General features: G+C 36.9%; 1 protein-coding gene across 3 annotated transcripts; it reads right to left on the bottom strand.

Moving 5' to 3' along the window:
- Positions 1-1,392: 1,392 nt before the first annotated feature.
- Positions 1,393-21,694, bottom strand: si:dkey-228d14.5 (uncharacterized protein LOC796266 homolog). Of its 3 annotated transcripts, none has more exons than XM_034030420.3 (7): positions 21,385-21,694; positions 8,639-8,686; positions 7,467-7,538; positions 6,034-6,101; positions 5,162-5,292; positions 4,271-4,448; positions 1,393-3,786 (listed from the first exon to the last, which is right to left on the bottom strand). In XM_034030420.3, exons 1-7 carry the CDS (start codon positions 21,447-21,449, stop codon positions 3,599-3,601), a joined length of 750 nt encoding a protein of 249 aa, XP_033886311.2. In that variant the 5' UTR covers positions 21,450-21,694; the 3' UTR covers positions 1,393-3,598. The 3 variants fall into 3 exon arrangements, with proteins under 3 accessions (XP_033886311.2, XP_033886312.2, XP_058891749.1); XM_034030421.3 differs by lacking the exon at positions 21,385-21,694 and adding an exon at positions 11,059-11,303; XM_059035766.1 differs by lacking the exon at positions 21,385-21,694 and adding an exon at positions 10,012-10,810.
- Between the last annotated feature and the right edge of the window lie 1,099 nt (positions 21,695-22,793).

Genomic DNA, 22,793 nt, shown 5'->3' with positions numbered 1-22,793 from the left:
CACACCAAGCAGACTAAAAAGTGAATCTCATATGGACATTCATATTTTAATGGTTTCACAGACCCCTATTAGAACTAATGTTGGACTACCTAATGCTACCAGCCTTAGTTAAACAGTAAGTAACAGGGTTCCAAAAAACGTAGCGTTACACGTCCCCACGTGGTGCTACAACTGTTAAAATATATTTGTTTATTTTCATTGTTAACATCTTGAGTCCCGATATTTACACATTTATTCTGCACAGTAGTTAGTGAAAACCACACGCTGTGCTCTTCGTGCGGCTGACACATCTGCTGATCACTAACTTATAGTGTTTTTTGCATATGATTATTATTAATTTCTTAGCAGATGCCCTTATCCAGGGCGACTTACAATTGTTACGAGATATCACATTATTTTTTACATACAGTTTATACAGTTGGGATTTTACTGGAGCAATCTAGGTAAAGTACCTTGCTCAAGGGTACAGCAGCAGTGTCCTCCACCTGGGATTGAACCCACGACCTTCCAGTCAAGAGTCCAGAGTCCAGAGCCCTAACCACTACTCCACACTGCTGTATGACTCTTCCTATGTGTCTGATGTGTATGACACTGCCCCACCCCTGCCCCCGAGGTTCCAAATGTTGGCAAGTATGCTGATAGTGTATCCATGATGTGGTACGGAACAGAAGAGTCTTTTTTTTAAATCTGAAGTTTTTTTTTTTTTTTTTTTAAATCGCTCTTCCTGCTTTGAAACAGACTTTAAAGTTATAAGTGTAAAAAGTTGTCAGGATGTTAACAGTGAAAACAAAGATGACAGGTATGTTATTTAAACAGTTGTAGCAACACGTGGGAATATATACAGTTATATTTTCAGAACCCCGCTACTTACTCTTTAAGTTTCCCAAGCAATTGAAAGTCACTCTTGCCATTTCACTATCATTAATACTGTGATAGTAATGAGCCAGCTCTGGGACCATATTACAAATAATCCAGATTCAGCTAACAAGCTTTAAAGTTTACAGATAATTTGCAGTTCTCCATTATATTTTAAAAACATTTTTTATTGACATCTGCCATTTATTTTGGAGCTTGGTTGTTACAACTCGATCCTTAGTGTAACTTCAAACACTCAGTTATAATTCTGGGGTAAAGTGTAAGTAGACTAACTAATGTCTTCATCAGTGTTTTGGAAACTATGTGTAAAATATATTTGAAGTATAATTCAGCCAAAATATTTGTCAACTTGATAATTTTACCCAAGAAGAGGGCATCTGCACCTTTCCAGGTTGAATGTCGACCCTCAATTTCTGACAGCCGAAATCTGTCTGTGTACTTAAACCCTGGATTTGGTATTTAAACAAGCTATTAATTACAGTACTGAACTAATACAACAAATAACATTTTCTCAAACAAGGCTATTCAATCATTTTATACACAGTAGTGGATTGACACACAATGAAAATAAATATACGGTACAGGTTTCTGAAAATAGCAAAGACCGCTTACATTTCACTCCCTTTTTTTGATAATGTAATACATGTTTTCAGTATGCTATCGAAGGCAGACATAGTCACACTTTAAAACAATAGCTGTAAACCCATGAGAACTCCAGGAGAACATGTGATATTTCCTAAGGAACAGATAGTTCTTCGTCTAACACTTTCCAGTGGCATGCAATAGCTCACAAATGACTTAACACATACACTGGTAGTCCAGAAATGCAGCACAGCGGTATTGTAAATACTGATGTCTTGCAAATTCTTCAATGTGGTTACATTTTAGCAGTGATTGGTTAATTATAGCATGAGAAATATTTCATAATATTCGTATTAGATAGATTAATATAAACTAGGCTGGTTAAGGCAGAGAGTTAGTTTTAGTGGATTTATGGCCTGTGGGTGTGAGTGGGTATTTGTAGCTTAATTTGGGGAATTTTCTAAGACCACAGGTTGGGATTCTCCCAGTTATGCAATGGAAATGACTCACATCCTGCAAGGCCAGATCCTGTTTTAATTGCTATGTCTACTGTACATGGATATCAGCGGCTGACAGGAAACAGGAAGCACAATAGATAGATTGTTAGTTTATTATGACATTGAGATAAGTGTTTAAAGTGTATAATTAGAGAATGTACATTTGTTTTAATTTTAGATATTTTCCCCTCCCTATTCAGTTTGAAGTAAATCAGGCAGCTATCAGTTTACTGTGTTACCACAGAGAATTAATACATTATTTTATTTGATCTCATTCTCATATATATATTAGAAAACTAGAAAGATCATATTTCATTAAATAACATTTTGGTCACTTACACACATTCATAACTATTTATTAAGAAGATGGTATAGGAAAAGGCAGCATGTTGTCCGAATGCAATCTTGACTGTTCTTCATGATTTCTGCTGATGTCAAGGATATGACTTTCATGCCCTGTACTGCAGGAATGACAACTTTGTGACATCTGCTGTGGTACACAGCCAATACACAAGTGAACAGTATGAATCGAGCCCTAGGCTTTACTCTTTCAGTACACAACTTTGTGATTACCAAGCAACAAGAACTATATATAATCGTAATCAGACATACCAATGAAAAGCAAAGCACTAAAATTGAGTACTATGACTGAACAGATATCTGCCCCAGTCTGGGTTCACAAGACAGGAACAGTCAGGCTCTTGACCATAGTAACAGTTCAACTGCCTAGAACAGTATCATAGAATCTTTATGGAGCAGTGAAGCACACCCTGAAATCCACAGTGCAGTGCTGCCCTGCTGTGTGTGCATTCTTTCTTGTTAACAATTAGCATTTCCACTGGCAGTTAGGCCCAGACCTCCTATCAAGCAAAAATCCTTCAAAAGGGGAAATTAGGTGTGACATTTTAGGTTTAGGGTTTTTAGCAGCCAGCCCCAACTGTGACACCCTGAAAACACAGGCCACTACCAAATAGCTGAAATGCTACAATATTTCTGATCCGCAGAGAGCATATAAAAAGATAAATTCACAATCTAGTCTTCCTAAATTTGGTATTTTTCAATTTCTTCAAGTTAATATTATATGATGCTGAAATTGTTTCCACTGAATCAGGTCGGAGCATTTTCATAAAACATGTTCCATGTGACCACTTACAAGGTAGAAGACCATCTTTATTTTTATTTTGGCAGCATGATTTGTAATTCCTTGGCTTGCATTTGCTGTTGTTATTAATCTTGTCTGTGTGAATGTGGTTTATATTTTCATCCAGTGTATTTATGGAATATAAATGTTGTATTGAAGGAATTAGATGCCTGGGACACTACTAATTTACCTCTGCGTTATGTTTGTTGTTCCATGGCTACCCATAGAGAATCCTGGCAGTACTTATGTACATATTTTGTTTTATATTCTATATTTTTTTAATATTGAACAAATTTAAAAAGCAACATGCAAATGCCCAAAGCGAAGCTAAATAACTTCTGGTATCGGAAAAATATTATAGTAAAATACTAAATAGTGAAAACAAGACAACAGAAACAGCATTTACCAACTAGAAAGTCTATACAATATCCACAATCGAGTTTAGATTTGCTTACACTATATAATAATAATTAATTTATTAACTAGCTAATCTCCTGCCACATCACGACATTATCAATGATGTTTCCTCCTCATCTTTGGTCATTAGCACAGACAACATGGAAACAGAAAAATAATAAAATTCAACAACAAAGCTCAGTTCAAACAGTTGAACATTTGTGGCCAAAATCCATTCAAAAATGGCAGAAATATGCTGGTAGTCGTAGGTTTCCTGTGGGAAAAAAACAATATCTGGGACATTTTGGTTAAGGACAATTTGAGAATAGTTATCTTCATTTGCCTATTATACTTATAGTATCATGCACAATTTTTTTTTTTTTTTTTTTTTATCATACACAATTTTTTTAATGCATATAATATATCTTTGGCACTGACTATGTTTTACCAGGGTAAGCCAGAGCCAATGCAACGCTCCCTCCAGAATCCACAGCAAAGACTTTGCACAGCCAGAATGTGAACCTGCGCTCCCCTGACTGTATGACTCACCCTGCATAACACGTGGCCGTGCTTTTACCTGGTGAACCACTCGGGGACTGATGTTTTATACTTTTTAATGATTCATATACCTATACCTAAACACACTCTGAAATGTGTTATAACTTTAGTAATCATATACTGTATACTAGATAGATAAATAAATAAATAAATAAATACATACATACATACATACATACATAGAGAAGCATTAAAACCAACTTTATCTGTCCAAGGATACAGAAGATGGTGGCTGTGATTTGAATGGTGGTCGATATAGTCCTTATCGGAGCAAGAATATACTCCAGCCCTGTTACAAAGCACCGGTATGTCAGAATACTCAGGATTAGAGTATAAAGACAGGTGCTCACAAAGCACAGTGCAGCTCCCACATAATGGAGTACCATGAGGGTCCCAGGCTGTAAAGCACAAAGATTATAAAAAACAGAATTAGTAAATGTGAGGGTGCAGTGCAGTGCAGTGCTTGCAGTACAACTGTTTGATAAGAACAGAAGAAAAGTTCAAGGCTCATAATTTGTTAGCACACCATTTTCCCTTACGAGGGGGGGGGGGGAGGGGGGGTCTAATTTAATAGGAGTAAGTATTTACATAAGAAAATTTACGAACGAGGGGAGGCCATTCAGCCCATCTAAGCTCATCTGGTTCCTAGCACCTGACTGATCTCAGAACTTTGACAAGTTGGGTCTTAAAGGATCCAAGTGATTCTGCCTCAACAACATGACTAGGTAGCCCATTCCATACCCTCACTACTCTCTGCGTGAAGAAGTGTCTCCTTCCCTTTGTCCTAAGTCTATCTCCACTCAATTTCCAGCTGTATCCTCTGGTCCTGGTTTCTGTACTGTGCTTAAAGTATTGGTTAGGGCTAACTATGTCAACTTTTTTAAGATTTTGTACTGTGCCTTAATTACCAGATAGAGCTAAATACCACCAAATTAATTTTCCTAGTGACTTCCAGAGCTAAAAAGAATAAAAGGCAAGTGCATTAGCCTGCCTACCAGACATCACTGTATTTTAAAGCTACTACAACAACTTAACAAGAATAAAAAAAAGATGTTCTTAAATGCTTGAACTGCCTTTCATTTCAATGTAAACATTTCTACTCCTGTCTTACATTGCAGTTTCCAGTAATAAAGGCTCCAAATGAAGACAGACATCCAACTGCCAGTCCAATTCTGCTGAGCGTGACGTTGTCATTGTTCTTCTTGATTATGTGAGCATGTTGAAAGATGCAGAACACAAGGACTGAAACAGAAAGACAGGCACACATCAAGAACTGCTTTGGAACGGCCATGCGGTTAAACCCAATCCAGACTGTTATCAAAGTCCAGGGCTTAACACACATCGCCATGCATACACTCTTTCATGTTAGCTACTGCAGGTTTTAACCATGCCATTAAACATTGTGTTACCTCTCAGAAGCATAACAGTCCCTTATGGTCATCATCCATAACTATTAAACACTCAAATGTATAGATAATAAAAGAAACTTAATAAACTGAATGACAAACGTTTTGACTAGAAAGTCTTTTTTAATGACTTCTGGTTTTATTGTATTCTGGTTTTTCAGACTTGCTAATGAGACTTATGATAATTACTGTTCTTTTATTATTATTATTATTATTATTATTATTATTATTATATTAAGTCATTTAGCAGATGCTTTTATCCAAAGCGAGTTACAGAGACTAGGGGTGAACTATGCATCACAACTGCTACTGCAGAGTCACTTCCAATTAGGACCTTGGTTTTACGTCTCATATGAAGGACGGAGCAAAAGGAGGTTAAGTGACTTGCTCAGGGTCTCACACAGTGAGTCAGTGGCTGAGCTGGGATTTAACTGGGAACCTCCTGGTAACAAGACCCTTTCTCTAACAACTGGACCACCAAGCCTCTAAGCCACCAAGCACACATTAGTTAAATAGCTTGGATTTACATTAGCCTATAATACTTCAGAACTGTAAAAAAAATATATAATGTACGTACATAAAATTGCCCCAGAGTTTAAAGTTGCACTGAACAAGGCATTTTCAGGAGCATGCATTCCACAGGTGCTGTAAAAAGAGACACTGTTACCTAGTAATATGTTGCAATTTATATCTGATATAGTTGAAATAAATATACTGGTAAAAATAATTTCCCTTGACTTGTTACCCTTTGCAGTGTTGTTCTTAAACAATTGTAATCAAATTATCTCAGTTTGTTCATAATTTTGGAAAAGTTGTCAAATATTTCATCAGAAATGTATCTATAGTTTACACACCAATATTAACCAATATTAAAATATAGATCACATTCATACGCACTTCTTTTTGTTGCATATTAATGGTATCTTCTTGACTGAAACTTTATTCTCCACTGTAGTGTCTCGTGACTGCCTCTAACTTCTGAATAAACTGTCTGTGTGTTTTGAAATTGTTCACCCTCATACCAATACCATACCATTATTTTCCTTCACAAATCCCTTTCAAATCAAAGATCCAAGCTCTGCCATTTGTCTCACTGGTCACTGTGCTGCATTTCAGCAACCTTCCAGGACCACACTCTTAACTCTGCTTCACATATTGACAGTTTTTGTGTGAAGATTTTTTTACTTCAAACTGTTACTCACATTTTATTTTACTAAAAGGGGAAAACAACAACTAAAACAGTGGCATTTCATCACTAGATCAGTGACCCTCAAAGTTGTGCCAGTGGGCATCATTGTGCCCATAAGACCACAACACAGGCTCGCAATCTCTTCTTTTGGGTCATTTGATACATTTGTATTTTGATGTCATTTTATTTTATATTTTGAAAAAAAAGGGAGAAAACATAGCATGCCCTTTTGCCTCAGACAGGCGGTTAGACATACCATCGACAGCCTCCATATGCCCCTCTTTCTGATACACATTAATAACTTGAGAAAGTATTTGGCTAGTTTCATCAGAATTGGGTCAACAATTTTCTCCACTTTACTACAAATTCAGACTACTTCCATCTCCAAAATGAAACGTCTGGCTGGTTTATTTCTGCCTTGGTAACTTCATTGTGAGTGCTTTCTCTTTTTATCAAGAACGCATCAATGACCTTGACGGAAGGGTAATTAGCTGGATAAACTTATTCTGCATTCTCTCAAACTACCATAAGCAGCTTTGAAGTTACAAAAGAAATGTATTTTTAGTTAATCACATAGTGTTAGAGCATTTTACAGCACTAGGAGGTTGATTACATCAACCACCTATCTGTGGTTATCCAGGGATGGAAATAAGACTCCCATTGCATAGCAGTTTGATCCATTCCTGTCATTACCAGTAAAGATGAGTTGTTGATGCAATCCAAGTGGATTGCTTGGGACTGTAAAATGCTCTAAATAAATCCATACATTAACAAGCATAACCAAAGTGTCTTGTCTGAGAAATGGTAAGAGCAGCTCATACCTTATGAATGGAATATGTTGTAACGTGCAGCATCTTTCTGTACTGTTCAGAGAACAGGAATTTGTGTATTGCCTACAATGACAAGAAAGGATTTCTAATTGAAAAAGGTTGCTATTACAGGAAGTTGTCAGGTAACCCCAATAAGCAAGCCCCATTCTTTGGGACCTTTTGCTTATAAAAGTTTACCACAGTAATTGAAAATGAAGAAGAACATTTTGGAAAAAGTGAACCAGGGTGCAGACACCACTGCATTTAGAGGTCAAATTTATAGAACATGACATTGCATATTATTACATACTCACTTTCTATTGGGCCTTGTTGTTCCTCCTGTTACACTAATGTCACAGAGTAATGGGCTTTAATACATTATGCACACAAGCTCTAGAAGTCCTGGCTGCTTTCAGAAATAAGACCTACCTCTTTACATAAGCACATCTATAAATGCAGTGTATGTATCAGTATCATGCGTACCCTGACATGTTTTGCAGCCAACAAGACACTACTGAGGTGAAATGACCTAGGAAGTGAAGTCGTGACAATTTTTCTGGCAGGCAAGGCAAACATACTGAGAATTTTCTTGTATCTAGCTTTTACTGGGTTGCCAAAAATAAAAAATACATTCTTGGCTAATAATAATATATTTTTTAAATCCTAACATCTGTCATTGTTCCTCCTTTTACAACAACTCCCACAAGTCATTGCAATTCCTCACTCTTTATCTCAGTTTGTTATCTATGTCTTACATTCCCACAGTTCAACACAATGCAATCATCTGTGACAGCACCTGCCCTACAGTGACGTGCTTTTTGATAGGTGGGGTTTTGTCTGTGGTTTTGCTTGGTCAGTACTTGTTAGACGTCAAAGTGATTGTTGACTTTTATTTATCCAATTGTGTCATTACTTATGGAACAAAACCCCAAAACTTGAGAAGTTACTAGAGACAAAAGTCTGGTTTGATAAGGAACGGCCAACCTATACTAAGCCGGTCTGTAATCTCCAGTAAATCAAGGTGTAGTGTTAATGCACTAATGAATATCAATGAAAACTCTGAATATGCTTTTTTGGGTAATATTCTTGTACATATCTGAAACACTTTAGGTGTAGTCTTGAATTAGAAAAGGTAGACCACCATGTTTTTGTTGTTGTCAATCTCCATTTTAAGATGTACATACCAGTTGTCAAGTGGACACACATGGCGATTTGCCAGAGCTAGGCCATACCTGTAAAACAAGAGAAAAATAAATATGTTTACTTTGCTTTATACAGTACAACTAATCACAAACCTGCCTGCAACTTATATATAAACAATACGAAACTATATTCTCCTCCATTATGATCTATATGGATACTGTTTAATAACAGATTGTAACAAAAGTCCATGTGAAGTTTAATCAAATTCTATTGGGCTGACACATATTTCAACATACCTGGGATAACAAAAACACATATCATGGGAATGTAATGTAATCATAGAATCATAAATCTAATTTTAGACAACATGTTTAGAAAAGAGCTCTTTGTCAGTGTTAGTTTCTTCTACCAATTTTTGATATTTTGGATGTCTAATTCATTCAAGGATTCTATAATGTGTTGTTTTTTCAACAATGTATTTTGAATGTGCCAGATACAATGATGGGATTCTTACTTTCTCTGTAGTCCAAAGTTTACATACCCCAATGGAAATTTATAATTTCTAGAAATTTATTTCGTAGGAAAAGGTTTTGCTTTGGTGGATGAGGAAAAAAAGTTACAAGAAATAGATGTCTACAATTATTTATTTCAGCATTTTTTTTGCAAAACTCAAATAATGCTAATTCAAAAGTATTCATACCCTTTGATGTTATGATAATATTGTCTACAAGGTGCTAGAAATTTCAATACGATAATGCAGAACCTAATTCAAGAAAAGTCTAGAAAATGCTGGGTTGTAGGTGAACATTCTTAGAGAGTATAAAAGGGTTAGGCATAGGATGATGGCTGTCATTACCAACAAGTCAATATGGGAAAAAGTAAAGAGCTATCTGAAGACCTTAAGCAGAAAATGATTTATTGTCATAAAGCTGGAGAAGGATAGAAGAAGATTCCCAAGCATTTGAGTATCCCAATTTCAACTATTGTTTCTATTATAAAGAAGTACAAGACTCATGGTACAGTCACAACCCTCCCTCGGTATGGAAGAAAGAAGGTTCTTTCACTAAAAACAAGTAGAAGAATTGTGAGGAAGGTAATAGCAATCCAAGATTGACTGCCACAGATATTCAAAGTGAATTGGCTGCAAGTGGGACTGGGGTTTTCATTTCAACCATAGGTCGAGTATTGCATTGTGAAGGTCTCAATGGTCGCAGGCCAAGGAAAAAGCCACTCTTACAAAAACATCACAAGGATAATCACTTAAAGTTTGCAAAACGCCATTTGAATGATGGATATGAGTTCTGGTCAAGGGTTATGTGGAGTGATGAAACAAAAATCAAGCTATTTGGTTACACTGATAGTCATTACGTTTGGAGAAAGTCTGGTGAGGCGCACAAAGAAAAGAACACCATACCTACTGTCAAGCATGGAGGTGGTAATATCCTTCCATGGTGCTGTTTTTCCTCTAATGGCACAGGAAATTTAGTTCCAATACATGGTAAAATGGATTCCATAGCATACCAAAAGGTATTGGCCAATCATCTGAAACCCTCCACTACAAAATTTGGTTTAATTTGCAACTGGACGTTCCAACACAACAATGATCCAAAGAACACATCAAAATCTACTTCAGAATGGTTAAAGAAGAATAAAATCAAGGTTCTGGAATAGCCATGTCAAAGGTCCAATCTTAAAGAAGGCTGGCACAGGAGGTCCTTGGAATTTGAATGAACTGGAACTATTTTGTGTTGAAGAATGGTCAAAAATCACTAAAGAATCATGCCAAAAGTTCATTGACAATATCCTAATAGTTTAAAACTAGCTATTAATTTAATTTTCCTTGTCATGGTAGAAATACTTTTGAATTTGCATTTTTGGAGTTTTGCCAAAAAATGCTGAAATAAATAAATGTAGACATCGATTTCTTGTAACTTTTTCCCTCATCCACAAAAGCAAAAATCTTTTCTAGCAAAAGTTTTCCTTTCGTTAGATTTCCTCTACTTTGTTTTTATAAGACACTGTGTATAGTATTCTAGTCCCAAGAAAGACGGGATCCCGTGCTACAGTGAACGCTACACAATCTCTGTTTATAATTTCGTGAACTTGTTTCACTTCAAGAATAAATGGTACCGCTCGTTTATAATTTGTTGTCCTGTAACAGAGATGTAACGTGGCAAAACGAATGTCTTAACAAACACAGCTGCAATCATTTGCAGTTTCAATTTACACTCCGTGCGCTTTAAATTCAGCTGCAGCATTAAAAAGTTTTTTTTTTTTTTTTTTTACCGGTACAATCATGTATATATGAATGCCAAAATAGCCATTAGATTAATAGTACTAGTTATCGCAATATTCATACCACGTTATTATTATTACTAGTAGTCGTAGTCGTATTATTGTTGTTGTTGTTAGTATTTGTTAATAGTAAAATAAAGGATATATAAGAAAATACATTGCTTACACAACCCAATGCCCCGTGACGGTAACTGCAAATATTAACGCAGGAAACAACCACCAAAAGCCCATTTCCAGTTTTGTGGTTAAATCATTAGCCAAGATTTTTTAATGTAAACTCTATCCATATTTTAAATTAAACATGCATACACATGCATCTTTATTGTATGATTCATATAACTACATGTACTGTATCAAACTAACTGGTACTCAGAACTGATAAGACTTGCTAATGTTTGCAATTGTTGTCAAACCGCACCCAGTAAAGTGTTTTTAATGATTGATTAGTGGAACTCTTTCAATTAGGAAGGGGCCGCTTTTCAACGGCTTGTGTTTGATCATTTTAATCGGACTCCTGGCGTTTGGAGAGGAAACCGTCTTCGCCTCCTGTTCTCCCGGTCTTTGTATCGTTCGGATGCAAAATTAGTTGACTTGAAGTCCCTTTATTCAAGAAATGAACATCAATATAAAGCAATATGTAGACAGGCTAAAATAATGGAATCTATTCCGTCTTGAACAAGAAGACTACGCGGAGATCTGATTCAAGCATTCAGAATTCTAAAAGGTATTGACAATGTCGACCCAAAAGACTTTTTCGACCTGAAAAAAGAAACAAGGACCAGAGGTCACAAATGGGGATTAGATAAAGGGGCATTCAGAACAGAAAATAGGCACTTTTTTACACAGAGAATTGTGAGGGTCTGGAACCAACTCCCCAGTAATGGTGTTGAAGCTGACACCCTGGGATCCTTCAAGAAGCTTCTTGATGACATTCTGGGATCAATAAGCTACTAACAACCAAACGAGCAAGACGGGCCGAATGGCCTCTCGTTTGTAAACTTTCTTATGTTTTAATATATGTTACTGCTATATTGTCGTTTTGTAAATAAGCTAATACATTTCAACATTTGCTTTATTTTTTATTTTTTAATTATTAATATAGTAGTGTTGGTCAAATGCGATGTTGTAAAAATGTCACGTTGCAAAAACAAATATGTGACGTAAAACAAACAAAACATTAATTATACGGTGTGTGATAGTTTTCAAAACAATTTATGAATAGTTTAAAAAATAAAATAAAATGCGTTTTAAAATATAGTGCACAAACAGAATTATGTTACAATACAGTAAATCACAAATAGAGCACCATATACTATCAAATACATGATTTATGAGATATATATATAATATACAGTGCCTTGCGAAAGTATTCGGCCCCCTTGAACTTTGCGACCTTTTGCCACATTTCAGGCTTCAAACATAAAGATATGAAACTGTAATTTTTTGTGAAGAATCAACAACAAGTGGGACACAATCATGAAGTGGAACGAAATTTCTTGGATATTTCAAACTTTTTTAACAAATAAAAAACTGAAAAATTGGGCGTGCAAAATTATTCAGCCCCTTTACTTTCAGTGCAGCAAACTCTCTCCAGAAGTTCAGTGAGGATCTCTGAATGATCCAATGTTGACCTAAATGACTAATGATGATAAATAGAATCCACCTGTGTGTAATCAAGTCTCCGTATAAATGCACCTGCACTGTGATAGTCTCAGAGGTCCGTTTAAAGCGCAGAGAGCATCATGAAGAACAAGGAACACACCAGGCAGGTCCGAGATACTGTTGTGGAGAAGTTTAAAGCCGGATTTGGATACAAAAAGATTTCCCAAGCTTTAAACATCCCAAGGAGCACTGTGCAAGCGATAATATTGAAATGGAAGGAGTATCAGACCACTGCAAATCTACCAAGACCTGGCCGTCCCTCTAAACTTTCAGCTCATACAAGGAGAAGACTGATCAGAGATGCAGCCAAGAGGCCCATGATCACTCTGGATGAACTGCAGAGATCTACAGCTGAGGTGGGAGACTCTGTCCATAGGACAACAATCAGTCGTATACTGCACAAATCTGGCCTTTATGGAAGAGTGGCAAGAAGAAAGCCATTTCTTAAAGATATCCATAAAAAGTGTTGTTTACAGTTTGCCACAAGCCACCTGGGAGACACACCAAACATGTGGAAGAAGGTGCTCTGGTCAGATGAAACCAAAATCGAACTTTTTGGCAACAATGCAAAACGTTATGTTTGGCGTAAAAGCAACACAGCTCATCACCCTGAACACACCATCCCCACTGTCAAACATGGTGGTGGCAGCATCATGGTTTGGGCCTGCTTTTCTTCAGCAGGGACAGGGAAGATGGTTAAAATTGATGGGAAGATGGATGGAGCCAAATACAGGACCATTCTGGAAGAAAACCTGATGGAGTCTGCAAAAGACCTGAGACTGGGACGGAGATTTGTCTTCCAACAAGACAATGATCCAAAACATAAAGCAAAATCTACAATGGAATGGTTCACAAATAAACATATCCAGGTGTTAGAATGGCCAAGTCAAAGTCCAGACCTGAATCCAATCGAGAATCTGTGGAAAGAACTGAAAACTGCTGTTCACAAATGCTCTCCATCCAACCTCACTGAGCTCGAGCTGTTTTGCAAGGAGGAATGGGCAAAAATTTCAGTCTCTCGATGTGCAAAACTGATAGAGACATACCCCAAGCGACTTACAGCTGTAATCGCAGCAAAAGGTGGCGCTACAAAGTATTAACTTAAGGGGGCTGAATAATTTTGCACGCCCAATTTTTCAGTTTTTTATTTGTTAAAAAATTTTGAAATATCCAATAAATTTCGTTCCACTTCATGATTGTGTCCCACTTGTTGTTGATTCTTCACAAAAAATTACAGTTTCATATCTTTATGTTTGAAGCCTGAAATGTGGCAAAAGGTCGCAAAGTTCAAGGGGGCCGAATACTTTCACAAGGCACTGTATATATATAACAAATACTAGACTGTTTTTTTTTTTTACCAAATCAGTTGGCATTCTACCATTACCTCTCATGGGGGAAATTGGACAATTCCAATATCCATTCAATAAATAAGAAAGATCTCTTAATAATTTAAAAAGCTGAAACTTGGATACATACTCAAGATAACAAAAGTCTATTGTGAAATGAGAGTGGAAGATTAGGCCTAGTTGCCACTCTTGTTATCGAAACACATTACTTAATAGCTACACTATGTATATTTATTTACTGTACCGGAAGCCTTTGCATGTGTGACTAGAAGCTCGGTGGGAACTGGTAACCCCACACTCAGTAAGCAAGCACCTTAACCTCTATGCCAAAGAGCTTGTGTGCAGGTTTTAGGGCTTTAACCCTGTAATGCCTATTTCTGTATCACAATTTATACAATGCGTAGCCATCCCTTTATAGTATTTTTTTTTTAATCCAGCTTCACAAGCCATATTTTTTTCATATGCAGTACATTATATGTTGTACAAGAAATGAAATCGACTAATATAAATAAAGTGCACCGTCCATTACACTCTGGTATGCTACCACTCTCCACTTATGACTGGCTTCAGGCCCAGTTAGTTTCTCTCTCTTTTCAACTAACTCTGATTGCCCTCTTGGCTCAATGAAATGCTAATTTGCAAAAACATAACTTCAGTGTTATTGGACACTTTCCCATCTTTGGTTGCCAAGTAACCCACTGAATTTAGACAGCTGCTTCTAAGAAAAAAGATAAGGAAACTACATTCACTCTCCACTTCAATTTTAAAGTTTCCAGTTAAATATCAGATCTCCAACTGGTATGGGAACTAGTTTCACTGGGGGTTCGGTGTAGATAAAAAAAATCCTAGAAACTGAGGGGTCACTGCAAAATATATCATCTCGGGGGGTCAATGCATACCGGACTAGTCCAGAGATATAAAATAAAAATAACCTATTGATTTAAATTAATCACTGCACGCTGCAAGCGACGCGAACTACGTATCTTAATTATGTAGACAGGCTTTTATTTATTTATTTATTTATTTGTTATCGCTTCGCCGTCCTGTGTGCATTGCACTTAGGAAAATAAACAAACAAACAAACAAACAAACAAACAAATAAATAAATAAATAAATAAATAAATAAATAAAACGTCCCCGACAAATACAAAGTCATGACAGGTTGCTAAAATCTAGTTATCCGCATTGAGGAAATAATAAAAATGGACGACAAAAAAAAAAAAAGCAAAGTATATTTCAGCTGCGGATCGTGTCAAGAAATTTCCCCAAAAAACTTCAACAATAATGTAATGTGACTGGATTTTTTTCAGAAAAAAAAATACGATCGATCACAAATTTAGCTTCAGAATCATAGCCGAAAGGCTACTACACAGGCTGCTAAACAGCACGCAAAACAAACATCAGCTTTCTGAAACCAACTAATATCACCAGCGCAGACAAAACGTATTCCTGTCCGTTGTAGCCAAGTTAAATCAAAGTACGATCTAGGACAGCCACCTCGGTTCAAACAACCTGCTGCTTACGTTTTAAACACAGTTACAATTTTAGACCCGACTCAGGGTTTTCTTTCTTTTGACCCTGCATTAAAATACATTCCATGGCACACGTGGTGTTCTGGGTGAGTCAAGGATGTGTTGGTTTGCATCCTGGCTGTGCTGTCAAAGGTTAAGCAAGCAAAGCCGACAAGCACTACTTCTTTAGTTCTTATCGTGCCACAGTGGGTCCCGATCGGAGGCGCTCACAGAGCTGCAGTTCTCCTGAGCTGTTGTGGAGAATTGCTACCGTGAGGGAGTGCAAATGGATGGGAAGCAAATCAGGGGAATAAAATAACTGGGCACTCGAAATTGAAAAAAAAAAAGTCTTATTATGCTTAGGGTCAGGAATGGCATATTGGAATATTGTGTGTGTTTCTATCCAGGTCATGCCCTGTGTTACCCCTTTCTGCTGTTACTTTGTCCGTTTTCTCTCATGTCCTCTGTGGTTGATGAATCAAAAAATCATATACTCCCAAAATCTAATCTTCAAGAACTCAAAATCATGCATAGTGAAACCATGGTGAACAAATTCAGACACAATAAAACAAGAATGATAAAATAGGGGTTCACTTTTTTGTTTGAGAGACTCCTTTTTAAATGGTTTTAAAGTAGGGGCTCCCAGGTTTTGCGATCAATCAGCTAATAGGAACTGTACTAGCACAGAATGGCCTCCTTTCATTTCTAAATGTTCTTATGTTCAAACTGAAACTGGGGAAAAGGTTAATCGCAAAAGCTGTACTTATTAGGTAAGGTAAATGTGTCATGTACATCACAAGGTCTTATTCTTACCACAGCTGCCAGAGACTAGATTTACTACATTAACCAGGCTTGTGTTTGATCATTTTAATCGGACTCCTGGCGTTTGGAGAGGAAACCGTCTTCGCCTCCTGTTCTCCCGGTCTTTGTATCGTTCGGATGCAAAATTAGTTGACTTGAAGTCCCTTTATTCAAGAAATGAACATCAATATAAAGCAATATGTAGACAGGCTAAAATAATGGAATCTATTCCGTCTTGAACAAGAAGACTACGCGGAGATCTGATTCAAGCATTCAGAATTCTAAAAGGTATTGACAATGTCGACCCAAAAGACTTTTTCGACCTGAAAAAAGAAACAAGGACCAGAGGTCACAAATGGGGATTAGATAAAGGGGCATTCAGAACAGAAAATAGGCACTTTTTTACACAGAGAATTGTGAGGGTCTGGAACCAACTCCCCAGTAATGGTGTTGAAGCTGACACCCTGGGATCCTTCAAGAAGCTTCTTGATGACATTCTGGGATCAATAAGCTACTAACAACCAAACGAGCAAGACGGGCCGAATGGCCTCTCGTTTGTAAACTTTCTTATGTTTTAATATATGTTACTGCTATATTGTCGTTTTGTAAATAAGCTAATACATTTCAACATTTGCTTTATTTTTTATTTTTTAATTATTAATATAGTAGTGTTGGTCAAATGCGATGTTGTAAAAATGTCACGTTGCAAAAACAAATATGTGACGTAAAACAAACAAAACATTAATTATACGGTGTGTGATAGTTTTCAAAACAATTTATGAATAGTTTAAAAAATAAAATAAAATGCGTTTTAAAATATAGTGCACAAACAGAATTATGTTACAATACAGTAAATCACAAATAGAGCACCATATACTATCAAATACATGATTTATGAGATATATATATAATATACAGTGCCTTGCGAAAGTATTCGGCCCCCTTGAACTTTGCGACCTTTTGCCACATTTCAGGCTTCAAACATAAAGATATGAAACTGTAATTTTTTGTGAAGAATCAACAACAAGTGGGACACAATCATGAAGTGGAACGAAATTTCTTGGATATTTCAAACTTTTTTAACAAATAAAAAACTGAAAAATTGGGCGTGCAAAATTATTCAGCCCCTTTACTTTCAGTGCAGCAAACTCTCTCCAGAAGTTCAGTGAGGATCTCTGAATGATCCAATGTTGACCTAAATGACTAATGATGATAAATAGAATCCACCTGTGTGTAATCAAGTCTCCGTATAAATGCACCTGCACTGTGATAGTCTCAGAGGTCCGTTTAAAGCGCAGAGAGCATCATGAAGAACAAGGAACACACCAGGCAGGTCCGAGATACTGTTGTGGAGAAGTTTAAAGCCGGATTTGGATACAAAAAGATTTCCCAAGCTTTAAACATCCCAAGGAGCACTGTGCAAGCGATAATATTGAAATGGAAGGAGTATCAGACCACTGCAAATCTACCAAGACCTGGCCGTCCCTCTAAACTTTCAGCTCATACAAGGAGAAGACTGATCAGAGATGCAGCCAAGAGGCCCATGATCACTCTGGATGAACTGCAGAGATCTACAGCTGAGGTGGGAGACTCTGTCCATAGGACAACAATCAGTCGTATACTGCACAAATCTGGCCTTTATGGAAGAGTGGCAAGAAGAAAGCCATTTCTTAAAGATATCCATAAAAAGTGTTGTTTACAGTTTGCCACAAGCCACCTGGGAGACACACCAAACATGTGGAAGAAGGTGCTCTGGTCAGATGAAACCAAAATCGAACTTTTTGGCAACAATGCAAAACGTTATGTTTGGCGTAAAAGCAACACAGCTCATCACCCTGAACACACCATCCCCACTGTCAAACATGGTGGTGGCAGCATCATGGTTTGGGCCTGCTTTTCTTCAGCAGGGACAGGGAAGATGGTTAAAATTGATGGGAAGATGGATGGAGCCAAATACAGGACCATTCTGGAAGAAAACCTGATGGAGTCTGCAAAAGACCTGAGACTGGGACGGAGATTTGTCTTCCAACAAGACAATGATCCAAAACATAAAGCAAAATCTACAATGGAATGGTTCACAAATAAACATATCCAGGTGTTAGAATGGCCAAGTCAAAGTCCAGACCTGAATCCAATCGAGAATCTGTGGAAAGAACTGAAAACTGCTGTTCACAAATGCTCTCCATCCAACCTCACTGAGCTCGAGCTGTTTTGCAAGGAGGAATGGGCAAAAATTTCAGTCTCTCGATGTGCAAAACTGATAGAGACATACCCCAAGCGACTTACAGCTGTAATCGCAGCAAAAGGTGGCGCTACAAAGTATTAACTTAAGGGGGCTGAATAATTTTGCACGCCCAATTTTTCAGTTTTTTATTTGTTAAAAAATTTTGAAATATCCAATAAATTTCGTTCCACTTCATGATTGTGTCCCACTTGTTGTTGATTCTTCACAAAAAATTACAGTTTCATATCTTTATGTTTGAAGCCTGAAATGTGGCAAAAGGTCGCAAAGTTCAAGGGGGCCGAATACTTTCACAAGGCACTGTATATATATAACAAATACTAGACTGTTTTTTTTTTTTACCAAATCAGTTGGCATTCTACCATTACCTCTCATGGGGGAAATTGGACAATTCCAATATCCATTCAATAAATAAGAAAGATCTCTTAATAATTTAAAAAGCTGAAACTTGGATACATACTCAAGATAACAAAAGTCTATTGTGAAATGAGAGTGGAAGATTAGGCCTAGTTGCCACTCTTGTTATCGAAACACATTACTTAATAGCTACACTATGTATATTTATTTACTGTACCGGAAGCCTTTGCATGTGTGACTAGAAGCTCGGTGGGAACTGGTAACCCCACACTCAGTAAGCAAGCACCTTAACCTCTATGCCAAAGAGCTTGTGTGCAGGTTTTAGGGCTTTAACCCTGTAATGCCTATTTCTGTATCACAATTTATACAATGCGTAGCCATCCCTTTATAGTATTTTTTTTTTAATCCAGCTTCACAAGCCATATTTTTTTCATATGCAGTACATTATATGTTGTACAAGAAATGAAATCGACTAATATAAATAAAGTGCACCGTCCATTACACTCTGGTATGCTACCACTCTCCACTTATGACTGGCTTCAGGCCCAGTTAGTTTCTCTCTCTTTTCAACTAACTCTGATTGCCCTCTTGGCTCAATGAAATGCTAATTTGCAAAAACATAACTTCAGTGTTATTGGACACTTTCCCATCTTTGGTTGCCAAGTAACCCACTGAATTTAGACAGCTGCTTCTAAGAAAAAAGATAAGGAAACTACATTCACTCTCCACTTCAATTTTAAAGTTTCCAGTTAAATATCAGATCTCCAACTGGTATGGGAACTAGTTTCACTGGGGGTTCGGTGTAGATAAAAAAAATCCTAGAAACTGAGGGGTCACTGCAAAATATATCATCTCGGGGGGTCAATGCATACCGGACTAGTCCAGAGATATAAAATAAAAATAACCTATTGATTTAAATTAATCACTGCACGCTGCAAGCGACGCGAACTACGTATCTTAATTATGTAGACAGGCTTTTATTTATTTATTTATTTATTTGTTATCGCTTCGCCGTCCTGTGTGCATTGCACTTAGGAAAATAAACAAACAAACAAACAAACAAACAAACAAATAAATAAATAAATAAATAAATAAATAAATAAATAAAACGTCCCCGACAAATACAAAGTCATGACAGGTTGCTAAAATCTAGTTATCCGCATTGAGGAAATAATAAAAATGGACGACAAAAAAAAAAAAAGCAAAGTATATTTCAGCTGCGGATCGTGTCAAGAAATTTCCCCAAAAAACTTCAACAATAATGTAATGTGACTGGATTTTTTTCAGAAAAAAAAATACGATCGATCACAAATTTAGCTTCAGAATCATAGCCGAAAGGCTACTACACAGGCTGCTAAACAGCACGCAAAACAAACATCAGCTTTCTGAAACCAACTAATATCACCAGCGCAGACAAAACGTATTCCTGTCCGTTGTAGCCAAGTTAAATCAAAGTACGATCTAGGACAGCCACCTCGGTTCAAACAACCTGCTGCTTACGTTTTAAACACAGTTACAATTTTAGACCCGACTCAGGGTTTTCTTTCTTTTGACCCTGCATTAAAATACATTCCATGGCACACGTGGTGTTCTGGGTGAGTCAAGGATGTGTTGGTTTGCATCCTGGCTGTGCTGTCAAAGGTTAAGCAAGCAAAGCCGACAAGCACTACTTCTTTAGTTCTTATCGTGCCACAGTGGGTCCCGATCGGAGGCGCTCACAGAGCTGCAGTTCTCCTGAGCTGTTGTGGAGAATTGCTACCGTGAGGGAGTGCAAATGGATGGGAAGCAAATCAGGGGAATAAAATAACTGGGCACTCGAAATTGAAAAAAAAAAAGTCTTATTATGCTTAGGGTCAGGAATGGCATATTGGAATATTGTGTGTGTTTCTATCCAGGTCATGCCCTGTGTTACCCCTTTCTGCTGTTACTTTGTCCGTTTTCTCTCATGTCCTCTGTGGTTGATGAATCAAAAAATCATATACTCCCAAAATCTAATCTTCAAGAACTCAAAATCATGCATAGTGAAACCATGGTGAACAAATTCAGACACAATAAAACAAGAATGATAAAATAGGGGTTCACTTTTTTGTTTGAGAGACTCCTTTTTAAATGGTTTTAAAGTAGGGGCTCCCAGGTTTTGCGATCAATCAGCTAATAGGAACTGTACTAGCACAGAATGGCCTCCTTTCATTTCTAAATGTTCTTATGTTCAAACTGAAACTGGGGAAAAGGTTAATCGCAAAAGCTGTACTTATTAGGTAAGGTAAATGTGTCATGTACATCACAAGGTCTTATTCTTACCACAGCTGCCAGAGACTAGATTTACTACATTAACCAGATACATTGTTTTACAAAAGAGGAGTTTGCAGAATTTGGTACCCGCTGCAGACTCAAGTGTAACAACCACTGTGGTAAAAAGAAAAAAAAACATAGTGTAAAAACTTTAACTGTAGGATTTTTGCTAGGTTTTAATATTGTTTATTAAACTTCATTTTAGTACTCACAAACCTTTAACTCACAGTAATCTTATATTAAAGCAAGCACAAAAGAAATAAATAAAATGACTAACTTACACTGTCCATGTTCCGAAGAATGATATTAAGGAAAGTACTGCTGGAAGCAAAAACCAAAAGTTCATTTCTATTTTGTCCAAGGGACTAAAAAAAAGCAATTTGTCCAGAAAGAAGGTTTAACAGCTAGAATAAAAAGTCTTAAGAAGGTTTCCTCCACGTAGAAGTCAACAAATGGAGGTGATTCACATCACTTTCAAACCACACCTCTACATAGTTTCTGAGCAGTAACTGAAAGTCCTGGTGGCCCTGCATTTCACAGCTACTCTCCTGGTGGAGGATGACATTTCAATATACACTGTACTCCTACCTTGCGCTGCAACATTCATTCCTGTAAATCCACCAAAACAAACTTATTTAGCCACACCCTCCTCGAAGCCACACAGCTTAATAATCACAGGAAAACCTGGACTGGACTTAAATGTGTTTTCAGTAGCCTGAAGCCTAGAAGAAGTAGGGGGACCTGGTTGAAGTTTTAAAAATGTTAAAGTAGGTGACAAAAATAACCCAAAGCAATACTTCAAGCGAAACCAGGACCCGAGGACACAAATTGGCATGTCATTAAATTAAAAGTTAGGTTAACTGTTGATAATGTACCGTTATTGATTTTAGGAGATGGCTAATCTACAGTATTTAATCTTTTGAGATGTTTTAGGATAAGTTAAACTAAACACTGATAAGAGGGAGTAATGAAGGCTTGGGAAATGGATTTTAAAACATTACTTGCTAAACCTTTAACTTAAGGATTAGCTGCTCCAAATGGGTATTGCCAGGACAGTACAAAAGTTATAAAGACACATTGTGAAGGTTGTTTTGTGGCTATTAATGTGTCTTTTTTATTAATAGATATTAATAAATATCTATTAATATCAAAGAGGCTTGAGAGTATAACATTGTGGTTCTGGACAATTATTATACTGAGGTATTTAAAGGGAATGTCAAAGAAGATTATAGAAATAATCAAGTGTGATAACATTCTGGGCGACTTCTGGCATTTCTTTGAAAAATGGATTGTGTATTGTGTTTGGTTCAATAGCTTGTTTGTTTCTGCACACCCACAGATCCATTTACAATGGTACACGCTTCACTGAGATACCAGTTTAACTCTTTTCTTGCTTTTCTATAAGAACTCTCTACTTGCAATTTTGGTTTTGGCCTCCAGTTTCTTATCATTTCTGTTTTTGTTTTATAGTCTCTAGCACTAAATAGTCAACACGTTTTGCACTTTCATTATGACGCCAAGAGTTTGCACCTCACTGTTCCATCAAGATGTTCAGTTCTAAAACGTGATACAACTTGGAGCATTGCATGCATTGACCAGCAACACATAAAGACAGCCGACGTGAGCAGATTGCTTACATGCAGGCCTATGTATATTTTATATTCTTATTTATTTATTTATTTATTTATTT

Source organism: Acipenser ruthenus, chromosome 13, assembly GCF_902713425.1.
Source record: "Acipenser ruthenus chromosome 13, fAciRut3.2 maternal haplotype, whole genome shotgun sequence".
Classification (NCBI taxonomy): Eukaryota; Metazoa; Chordata; class Actinopteri; order Acipenseriformes; family Acipenseridae; genus Acipenser; species Acipenser ruthenus.
This window is presented reverse-complemented; position numbering and strand designations above follow the sequence as displayed.